We start from the raw sequence: 11,335 nt of genomic DNA on the forward strand, positions 1-11,335 counted from the left end.
CCGGCCGCGGTGCAGTGCAATGTTAGCGCGAGCCTCAAAGCGGATATGTACCTATTGTTGTGCCCTTTGTTCGGGACGGATGGAGATGCAGTGGCAGGCATACGTAAGAAGAAAGTTAAGATCGGATCCCTGGCCCTCTCCATACCAATACTACCGAAACGGTCAGCGTGATCAAGGCAATCGTCGTATGTCGATATTTCCAACAAATCAGACCCACGGAATGGCCGCTCCCTCGATCCATGGCGACAACGCACATGGGCACTGCAGATGGGGCGGGAACCACTGGCGGCCTGACCGAGAAGTTGGTTCAAGTGTTTATATGCGATTGGTACGGTGAAAGTTTACTGGTCGTAGCTTTTGCCGCCCGGGGTGCAGAGTGGAATCAATGCTGGGAGAGTTTGTGCGGCGCCCAGTAACAATCAATGGGTTTGGTGGCTAATACCGGAGCCACGGAGAAGATGGCGATGGCGGCTTCCACGACGGTGGCTCAAACTGAAACCAGAGGTTGGTTCGTTGGCTGTGTGGACGTCGCATCCAGAGAGGACAAGACGACACGCGCAGCAGACAGGCCCTGTCAGCGCGAGCCCATCGCCAGCCCGCTGACGGGAAGGAAGGGGGCTCGATCCGGGACATGTTCTAGACTTTGCTCAAGGGAGGGGGGGACAGGGCTCGGCGGGCAGCTAAAGAAGTGGCTGGCTGGCCCCTTGATGCTGGGGTAGGGTAGCTACGCACTCGGGTGAAGGAGAAGAAGAAAAAAAGGTCGGTTGCCGTATGGTAGTAGTAAGGAAACGCGGCCATCTTTTTGATCACCCGAGCTCGTGCTATGTGTGTTCGAACCGTCGAGGATTTGCATGGACTGCAGCAGATGAAGAACCAGAGATATCATGTTGGGCTCTGCGGCATGGTGCTGTGGAGTCTGGGAACCGTGGAATGATGGAATGATCTGCAATCGACATTTCCAAAGATATCCTGACTTGACATACGACGAACCCACGAACCCGGCCGAAAGAAGGGATTGTCGGTCGGACTCTCTCCGAGGCATCCTTACTGGACGATCTTTCTTTCTTTGGCGGCAGGGAACGGGTGTGTCATGAATGTTGGAATTTCACCGGGTCTAGCAACTCCAAAAGAGAGGCAGCCGGCACAAGAGTCTCGGTATCTGTTTGCAAGGATGGAACTGGGTCGAAGCACACCAAGTGCGATGTAGAAGAGAGGGATACACTAGAGATAAAGAGCACAGGACGCCAAGAGGTGTCTCCCATGCCTAGGAGGCACATCACCGTCAGACAGGCTGGGACATTCGGAAACACTGGGGCCAAGAGCGAGAGATCAAACAGCCGCGTCGAGGCGGCCGAGGGTGCCCGGGTCGAAAAGAAGGAACAATAATCAAGTCTTGGGGGGGCGGTCGATGAGTCGCAAGGCTCGTCAGCTGACGCTCGAGCAACGAGAGGCTTACTCCTGACAGGTCCTGTCATCTTCTTTCGAGTATACGTTCTTCTCGGCCCGCCAGTACCACAGAAACCAGTTAGTGTCCGAGTGTCGCTCGCGCATATGTTTGCAATAGCTGTGACCCGTGTGTGCTGATGTTGGTTGTTTGTGACGGCACACTGCACACGCAAATGGCGCTTCTTTCCTGTTTCTGAGACGTTGGGAAGTGAGAGAGAGACACAGAGAGAGAGAGAGAGAGAGAGAGAGAGAGATGGAAACAGCGGAGGCGGCCCTGGCAGCAGATCCATTTTGTCATACTAGTAACAGACGCAACAGCAGCAGCAGCATGGCTCAGTGGCGAGGGAGGGACCGCAAAGTGGAAACGACGGGTTATATCTGCAGGAGTAGTGCTGAGTAGCCTCTTCTCAGCTAGAAACCCCTCCCAAACCCATGTCCAACCGGACGTGTGCTTTCCGTAAGTGCGGATTCGGAAGCAGAGAGACGGGCTCAGCAGGGTGACAAGGCCTCTTTTCCAACGCAAAGACGGTACACACATGACGGACGCCATGGGCCAAATGAAAACCATCAAAAAATGAAATGAATCCATCCTGCCTTGCCTGCACACAGCCAAGCCGAAATCAGCTCTAGCGAAGCTCTCATTGGTTCATAATTGGCGCCGGCGGACGACGCAAGGCGCAAGCACCACCACACACACACAAGTACGACCTAGGATGAGGGGGGGGGGTGGAACCGCGGACTTTTTCTATTAATAAAACCCCGGTCACCTTTCGCAAAGCATGCTCCAGTCACGATGCAAGCCCACACACTCCCTTCCCTCATGGATCACTCACACCAACTTGGCAAGGGTAAGGAGGAAGGGAAAAAATTAAGAAGAAGTACGGATACAGGTAGGTAGAGGAAGAAACCCCACTCTTTCGTCTCTCTTCTCCACAAAGACTGGGCGCCCCACTTGCGCTGCCAGCCCTTGACTATCTGTACGTGATGGTACAGACTGATGAGGGGGCCAGTCAGCTTCGTCCATTCGCATCTGTTGGCGGCAACGCTCATGAGCGGCGGCAAGAGCTCCAAGGCTCGTCAACGGCACCAGGCACAGCACTGCGCCGATGCTAGTCTAGTCCAGGCTGTTCTTTTCCTCCTATGCTGCAGGTGCCAGGGCTCGCTCATCGCAGACTAATGATTCAAGGGCCGGCCCAAGCACACGAGACGGCTCATACGTGAGCATACCTAGTCACTGATTACCTCAATGACTGACTGATCGCCTGCCTGCCTCTATGGTAGGCCAACGGCTCCTTGGAACAGGCAGTTAACCCTCCCCTCCCGCACCCTTCCAGCGCCGCAATGCCGCAGCTCTAAAACAACAACAAATGAATTCAAGGACGGGCACCAGTCCAAGTTCTCTTCAATGGCGGCGGCTTAGTGTTGCAATACACTTTCGCCCACCCCCCCCCCCCCCCCTCTCCAGCCCAGGGCACAATGGTACATGGAAAGATGGTATCCGGTGTGTTGTGCAGAAGATGCCGTGGACGAGACCGCACTAGCAATACCCGCCCGCTAGCTAGGCAAGTAGCAGCCCTGACAAGATGGGTTGTGTTTTTATCATCGTCGTCGCTGCTGCCGCCGCCGCCGCCACTCGAGCCAATGCCGTGCGCAAGAGGCACTAGTGAGCCTCGTGGTCTGTGAGCGATGTAGGAACTGTAGCAGTAGTGATGCTATTCATGGTGTGCAACCTGGGAAATGGGAAGGCGGAGAAGATACGTACCGACCTCGTGCTCTATCAGGTAGGCAGGTAGGTAAGTATTGAGGTACCTTGTAAATATACGTACCTAGACGCACTGCCTTACCTAAACGAACAATCTCAGACAGAAAGGATGGGGAGACAGAGGGGAAGGGAAGATACGTACCTCTCGTACCTTGTCTCGCGCCGTGCTGCGTTACCTTGGGATGTCCCAGGTTCCTGCGGCAGCCACTAGCAGCCCAGGAAAGGACCCCTGGCCCCGGTCGCCCCAGTGCTTCACGCCCTTAGCCAGCAGTCAACCCTGGGAACCCTCCCACCATCCGTGGTCCTTGCCTTTGACCAGCATCTGTCTCTCTTCGGGCCTACGCAGGCCCATTTTCGACGAGGGCAGCAGTCATTCTCCAGTCGCTTGCTTGCCTGCCTGCCTGCAGCGCCACCCCGTACCAGCAGCACCGGCACCAGCAACCAGAGACCAGCAACAACCGGCATCCGCACCGGAGCAGCGTTCCCCCTCCCACCCCCCAATCCCAAACCAACCCATCCAATCCTTTCCACTCTGGTGCTGCCGCTGCCGCCGCAACTCCTGCTTGTCGCTGTTGCTGTTGCTATTAGTGCTGCCAGTCTGCCCCGTCCGCCTCCAAGGCCCTGTCGGATCCTCTCTCGAACCCTTCCCACCTTTAGGTACCTAGTCCATTCAACTCAACTCAACTTTTAACCACCTCACATACGGATACATTCTTCTACCAATCCTCTTCTCACTTCTTCCTCCCCTCCCCCCCCCAATATCCTCAATTCCCACCCCCTCTCTTATTCTCTGCACCTACCAACCCTCCATTCTGGTCCGGCGGTCTCCCCAATCGGCAAAACATCCTTTTACCTTGTTCACCTTTCTCCTCTTCCGCTTGCTTTACCCGCCGTCTCATTCCAATTCATGTATTCGTATTGACTAGACGGCGCCACATATCTGTTTTCCGCCTACAGCATGTGCTAACCCCAAGCCCGCCGCTTCCGTCGTGACTAGCCATTTGTTTTCTCTTCTCCATTCTCTTCCACCACTTCCAACCACTTACTCTCTATACTACTCTTGTCCTTCCGCTTCACCCTCTACTGGCTTCTCGACCTCTACACGACGATTTCAACTCACTCTGCAGAGGGACCCGTCCCCCCCATACGAGCAGTCCCCCGCCATCTCGCCGACTCGAGCTATTCTTGTCGCGACACTGGTCACCAGCCCACCGTAACGAGTACGAGGAAGAGTAGGAAACATACGAGGGACCAACATTTGGTCCTGCCGAGGCCTGGACCACGAACCCCCCCCCGCCGACGACGAGGAGCAACACCATCGACGGGATTCAGCAGCGCTGTCCTCCGATCCAACCCAATCGCCCGTGCCCTTTTCCTTCTTTCGACACCGACCGCGACTCCCGCCCCTTCAACCACCCCCCGTCGCAAACATTTTCTTAACCATTACGCCCACGCTGCCCCCTTCGGCTTACACAGTCTCGTCGTCGCCCGAGACTGTCGCCAACACCTTTCCCTCGCGCAAGAGAAGAGAGAGAGAGAAGGGATTCGGGCAGCCCATTCCAAAGGTGCACAGAACCATGCCGTCAGCAGCAGCGAGACGGATCTACGAAGATCAAATCCCTTCCTTCATGTCCGTCTTCGACCTCGACGCAGAGACCATCGCCGCCCAGGAGACAGTCACCCTCGTTGACCCCAAGTTGATTGAGATGGAGGCTACCGGAAAGCCCCTGGGTGACCCCATCCACCACCTGCGGGCCTCGATGCCCTCGGATCCCACTCACAAGCACCACGACAGCACCTCCACCCAGGCCTCCGAGTCTGCGGAGTCGTCGCCCACGACGACGCTCTCGACAAGCGACTGTTCCCCGCTGTCAGACCCGTCCCCCTCGTCTTCCCCGGACTCTCCCGTGAACTTGATACCCCTCAGCTCTTACCCTGCCACGTCCTTTGGCGGTCTTTCGCCCATGTCTGCGATGAACACTTTCACTGCGGCAGAAACCACGAGCTTCGGCCGACCCATGACTTCTCCCTCGCCGCGCCGCCCCAAGAACATGAAGGGCCTGTCGATCCAGCCGCCGTTTGTGAGCAACTCGGTCGCCACGCTCGTCTCCGAACCGGCCTCGCCCTCTTTCATCAAGCCTACCATCCCGGCAATGAAGCGCAAGCCCAGTCAGCTGAGCCTCAACACGCAAACATCGGACCTCGTCATGCGGAACAACACCCTGGAAGTCCCCGGTACGCCTGGCATGCCACCCATGCTGCAGAGGCGCGCGTTGAAGCATTCGACCTCGTCCCCCCACATGTTGCCCTCGCTGAAGAGCGCGACGTTCGGCCCCGCCGGCGGAATGACTTTCCCCAAGGTTCTGGAAAGGAACGAGTCGGGTCTTTCAGAGTTTCTGAGACCGACAAAGACTGGCATTGGCTCTTCATTCGACACTGCGATTGTCGAGGAGGAGTCTCCGATCAAGACGCAGCTCGCGAGTCGCGCGGCTCTTGACTTCGAGCCGTTCCATGAGATCGAAAACAACGAGGACCAAAAGACACCTGGGTACCCAGACGGTCCTATTGCAATTTACGAAGACAATGTCTACCTCTACCTGGAACCGACAGCCGAGGAGGCTTCCAAGTTCGACACTGTCATCAACGTTGCGCGGGAGGTCAACAACCCGTTTGCCTTCTTGCCAAAGCCAGACGAGTCAATGTCGGACTCCCCTGTAGCCAGCCCCATCCCCGACACTGCCTTGTCAAACGCGAGTTTCTCCACGGCCTTTGAGTTCCCTACCCTCGAGAGAACCGAAACACCCACGACGCCCAAAGGCACCTCGTTCTCCATCCATCGCCCAGAGTACATTCACATGCCCTGGGACCACAACACAGATATCGCACAGGATCTGATGCATCTCTGTGAAACAATCGACGCGAGAACGAAGGAGGGAAAGAGGGTGCTCGTTCACTGTCAACAAGGCGCAAGTCGATCTGCCAGTCTCATCATTGCGTACGGCATGTACAGGAACCCTGAGCTTAGCGTCAACGACGCCTATTACGCTGCCCAAGGCAAGAGCAAATGGATCAGCCCTAACATGAAGCTCATGTACTGCTTGCAGGACTTCCAGAAGCAAGTCTCCAAGAAGAAGGGCCCGCCAGGCTCAGCTTTTCGCCCTCGAGCTGGACGCAGCCCCACCAAGCACCGTTTAACGCTGTCCGTCGATGCCGCCATGGAACTCGCGCCCAAGGAGCCCTTGACAGCTCCTCTACCAGGAGAGCAGGAAGGCAGCTCAGGGAATGCGAGCCCAAAGAAGGGTAGCCCTACCCGTGGCAGAGGACATTCCACACCTGGCAATCGACCAATTTCACCGGGACCATCATCGGCACCGTCGAGCTTTTCCTGGTCAGAAAACAAGACGAATCCCGTCACGTTTGCCACCTTTGACGTTGATCGCTTACTTCCATCCAAGCCTGAAGGGTCTGTTTCGGGCCTGGCACCATCGTCGTCATCATTCCCGGCCAAACCGCCACCGTCGCCCGGCTTCGGAGCTCATCGATTCGGCCCCTCAGCTGGCTTTGGTTTCTCCAGCTTGAACCTGGGCCCGTCATTAGGGCACGAAATGGAAATAGAACACACCATCCGCAAGGAATTACCTCGCGCAATGATTGGCGCGATGCCTGCTGATACGACACTCATGTCGCCTAGAGCAGAGGAAATGACAAAAAACCCACTGCACGATTCCTGCAGCGACTTCCCAGGGATGCAGTTTATCGAAGTTCCGCCAACCCCAAATGAGGGTCTGTTCTCGCCTAGACAAACAATGTTCCCTCGAGACCCTTTCTACCCGTTTGGACGCCCTGCCCAGGTTGCCGACCCGCGAAGCCCGCCTACAAGAGGTGAAACACCAATTGTGAGGTCTATTGACGAGCTGCTATGACCACGGTCAGGACGGTGTACAACGTCGCTTGGCAACTAGCACCAACCCCCCCGGGGATCGGACTATTTTTGGCGACATTGGTCCAAACTGGAGCCTTTTATGGCTGTTTCCCCGCGACACGGACTAGTCAATACGGGTGTTGCGACAACGCGGGACACTGTACGAGGCCTGCGATCGACGGAGCACGAGACAGCGACTCAAACCATGCGCACGTTCGCGGAGTCAAAGTATTCCATCCTCATTCCAGTTGAATGTTAGAACGACATCTGCAAGCATTGCGTCTGCGTCATTTTTGGGCGAAAAGGCGGGACATAGGTGGCAGGTATTATTATGGAAAACACTTGCGAACACCGCCAATGATCCCAACGAGACGTGCATCCGACCCTATCTACCTCGTTGAGCACGGCAAGCTCCAGAAGCTTATCGATCGCCAAGCCGGCATTTCTTTTGTCATTTTCAAGCCTTTTTCTCAGCGCGTAGTGAGTGGTGAGCTGGCGAATGGTGCCGCCACGCGAACACTTTGCAAACGAACGTACTTTACAACCATAAACCGAAATGTGTAATCTAGAAGCGCATCTTCCGGGCGCGAATATTGGAACGGAAAGGTGGGAAGCAAACCCTGACTATTTGGACATGGACAAGGAAACGGGAGTTCGGCCATCTTTGCACACCCTGGAGTCGTTTTCGGGTGCGCCAACGTTTAGGACCCAGGGAGTTTATGGACAGCCGGGGGGGTTTGGTACACTGGTTTTTCGCGGGTGCTCTTTTCCCCACGGGGAATGGGTTACTTGGAGAGAGATTACGGTCACCGACGTCGGGGTTTTTTTTCCCATTCCCCCCTCCCCCCAAAAAGGACACCGGCATAGTTTTTTTTTTTTTAGTTTTTTCTTCCTTTCCCTTTTCTTTTCTCTTTTTCTTGTGTTTGTCGAGTTTAGGAATTTCCGCGGGTCAATCTACGGATGACTTTCCGCAAACGCATACGGAGTCCAAGGGAATGTGGCAAAGGACGAGACGAGGATACCATGAATGCATGGCAGGAGGAAAAGAGAGAAGGGGAGGTGGGGAGAGAGAAGTAGATGATTTGAAAACCACAATGAGAAACCACACACAGTGTGTCAAACCTGTTGCTCTTTGCGTCCCACGTGATTGTGTCATAATGGTAAAAAGCGTTGGAGCGTGGGCACGTCGCGGGATGCCGTCATCGACGGTCTGGACGGTCACGGTAACAGGTTCAGCAAGACATGTAATCCCTAAGAAATGCGATCCCTACGTGAGAGTCCCCGGCAGCCGCCGAACCCCATGACGTTTTTTCCCCCACCTCCGGCCAGCTGAAACCCCAGACTTGTTCGGCCCGGTGAGAGAACGTCGAGAGGTGCGCCGTGCCGCCGCCTTACCGGCCGGCCAATCTTCTCTCCCACGGGCTCCCACGGGCTCCCGGAGAAAGGGGGGAGGGGAGGGGAGGGGAGGGGTGGAAGGGAGAGAAGCAATCGCCTCTTCTGGGTCCGGGGCTACCCATGGGCGACAAGGTGGCAGGGAAACGAGGAACCGCGAGGGGCAAGGGAGGGAACCCCCCTTCTCCTGTTGCTCCCGTCGCGACGATGGATTGTAGAAGCTCCGCCATCGTCGACGGGCCGTGAACGTCACGCAGGGAGGAGACGGAGACGCATAGAGGGGAGGGGAGCATGCGGAGGCAGAAGACGGGATCCCTCGCATCGAAAAGGGGAAACGTCCCTCCCCCCCGGCGGTCCGGTCTCCCTGCCGCTCTCTGACACATCTCTCATCGGATGGTAGACGCCGAACCGGCGCCTGGGGCCGGGTAGAGATACGAGCTCGCCTCGTGTTCCCCGTCTGTGGACGAGCGCGCTTATAGGGTGTGCATGTAGTGTGTGTACGGACGTATGTACATGTAAGTAAATATATAACAAGTATGCGGTACGAGAAATGAAAACCATGGGCCACCCTGTGCCAAGCCACCAGGTGACCGTCTCGGACGGCATGTTTTTTTCTTGGATATCTCAAAATATAATTCGATGCGATGGAAAAGAAAAAAATGAAAACAAAAAGACGTGTAACGCTCCCTACTCTAGCATGGGTAGAAAAAACCACTGCTCTTCTCTGGTTGTGTGTTATGTATTCTGTTCTTGCTGTTTCTCTGGGAAAAGGGGTGCACAGTGAGGAATCCCCGCGAACGCATGGCATAATATGAGACGTCAAGCGGTAGCCCTCGAGAGGGGGAGGCCCCTTCACGGGGCTGAACGAGAGCTGGTGCGCGGAACAGTGCAATGGTTTCGACAAGTGAGAAGTGACAGGCAACGGAGAGGGAGGCATGTTCGCATGAGAAAGTTTCCTTCTCCTGTTCACTGCATCTTGCCGGCGGCTGCGGCGCGCTTCGCAGCCTCCTTGGCCTTCTTCTCTTTGGTCGCGATCTGGGCCTCAGCGCCGATGGCGCCGAAGACGAGGGAGACGCCGAGCCACTGCATACTGGTGAGACTGTGGCCGAAGGCGAAGACGGAGAGGGCCATGGTGACCATCTTGCGGGTGACGGTGACGGTGACCAGGAGGACGGACGAGAAAGTCGAGAGGGTGTAAACTGAGACATGTGTTAACGGTATGACAAGAAAAACCACAAAAAAAAGCAGGATATGATTGGCCGAGAAAGGCAGGAAGGCTAAGACGTACAGATGAAGACCTGGCCGACGGCGCCGCACGCCGCGAAGCCGAGGACATCCCACCACACGGCAGGGTAGCGCGCCATGAAGCTCAGGGCGGCCTTGAGCTCGCCCGCGTTGCCGGCGACGTCCATGCCGAGGTACTCGCCCAGCCCCGTGTGTACCAGCCAAGGGCTCAGGACCAGGTAGCCCAGCGTGACGGCGGTGCTCATGAGGTTGTTGGCACACATCATCTGCGGGCCAGTGTACCCCTTGAAGGTACTGAAGATATAGTCCTGAGTGGTGTTGGTGAGGCCGTCGAACAGCAGGTTGATGGACAGCAGGAGCATGCCCCAGGGCATGTTGGCGTCCGGGTTGACGACCGACTTCTTCTTCTTGCTGCCCGAGTGCAGCGTGAAGACGGCAACGCCCGCCGTGACGCCGGCGACGACGAGGTACTTGTAGAGCGGGTAGCGCTTGCCGAAAAGGGTGGTATGGAGGAGCATGACGGGGACGAGCTTGCAAGACTTGGCGAGGAGGAAAGTGATGTAGTCAATGTGCGCGAGTGAGGCGTAGCCGAAGGGCGAGGCGAGGGAGGAGGTGACGGCCACGAGGGCGAGGGGCAGGACGATGCTGCGCGAGGGAAAGATGGGCGGCAGGGAGGCGGCGCCGCGCGAGGAGGACCAGAGGTAGAGGAAACCCGTTGTCGCCGCAAAGAGTGACTGAATCGTGTTGAGGAAGACGGGGTACTTGAACACCTCGGGCTTGGAGGCCGGACCGTAGGGCGTCGTGGTGAGCTTCTCTTGGAGGTAGGCCCATGTCAAGCTGCGCGTGGTCCTGTATCAGTAACGAGGCCTTCTCCAACATGTCCGGCTACACGGGGAAAGGGGGGCGAGCAACATACAACGAGGCATAAATGCCGCCAACGGCAATTAGCACTTGCAACGCACCGGCCTCCTTCCCCTCAACGGGGGCGGCGGACCCGGCGACCTTGTCGTTGAGCTTTGTTGAAGTCGTCGTCGTCGTCGCAGCTCCATTGCCGTGGCTGGGCATCCGCGCGAGGGTGTCGGTCTTGCTGAAGTACTCGGACGACGTCTGCCGACGGATAGGAGTGGCCTGCTTCGAACGCGCCATTATGGTTCGTGATCGGCGCGCGTAATGTTCTGTGTCGTTTCGTGTCGTGCGTTGTGCGGCAAGCGTCGTGGTGCGCAACTCGGCTTGGCGGGCGCGCAACGTCTGGTTGGCAAAGGAGCGACAAGGCCTCGATGCGTGACCACAAGCGGATCGAAGTCTGGAGAGGGAGAATGGAAAAATGGGCACAGAGAGAAACAGAAGAAGAAAAGCAAAGGCTCCCGAGATTCGAGATCAGAGCCGCTCTTAGAAAGAAAGACGAAAAAAAGTGATTGATGGATGGATGACCGACTCGACGATCCGGCTGGGGCAGATGACAGGTTGGCATGAAGCCAAAATTAAAAATAAGGTGGAGAGCTTACCTACCTACCCCCAACCAAGCATCTCTCTTCAGGGACCCCTCCACTACTTGCTTGCGGCCGCCC

General features: G+C 56.6%; 2 protein-coding genes across 2 annotated transcripts; one reads left to right on the plus strand and one right to left on the minus strand.

Annotated features, from left to right (window-relative positions):
* Positions 1-4,785: 4,785 nt before the first annotated feature.
* On the plus strand, positions 4,786-7,131 carry GLRG_03596 (dual specificity phosphatase; the record flags this gene model as incomplete). The annotated part of the gene is made up of 1 exon (XM_008094281.1): positions 4,786-7,131. The coding sequence occupies one exon, from the start codon at positions 4,786-4,788 to the stop codon at positions 7,129-7,131; it is 2,346 nt and encodes a 781-aa protein (XP_008092472.1).
* Positions 7,132-9,488: 2,357 nt separating this feature from the next.
* GLRG_03597 (UAA transporter) lies at positions 9,489-10,913 on the minus strand (the record flags this gene model as incomplete). Its single annotated transcript, XM_008094282.1, has 3 exons — positions 9,489-9,721; positions 9,811-10,604; positions 10,684-10,913. 3 exons carry the CDS (start codon positions 10,911-10,913, stop codon positions 9,489-9,491), a joined length of 1,257 nt encoding a protein of 418 aa, XP_008092473.1.
* Positions 10,914-11,335: the final 422 nt, after the last annotated feature.

The sequence above is a fragment of the Colletotrichum graminicola genome (genome assembly GCF_000149035.1).
Source record: "Colletotrichum graminicola M1.001 genomic scaffold supercont1.11, whole genome shotgun sequence".
In the NCBI taxonomy this organism is placed as follows: Eukaryota; Fungi; Ascomycota; class Sordariomycetes; order Glomerellales; family Glomerellaceae; genus Colletotrichum; species Colletotrichum graminicola.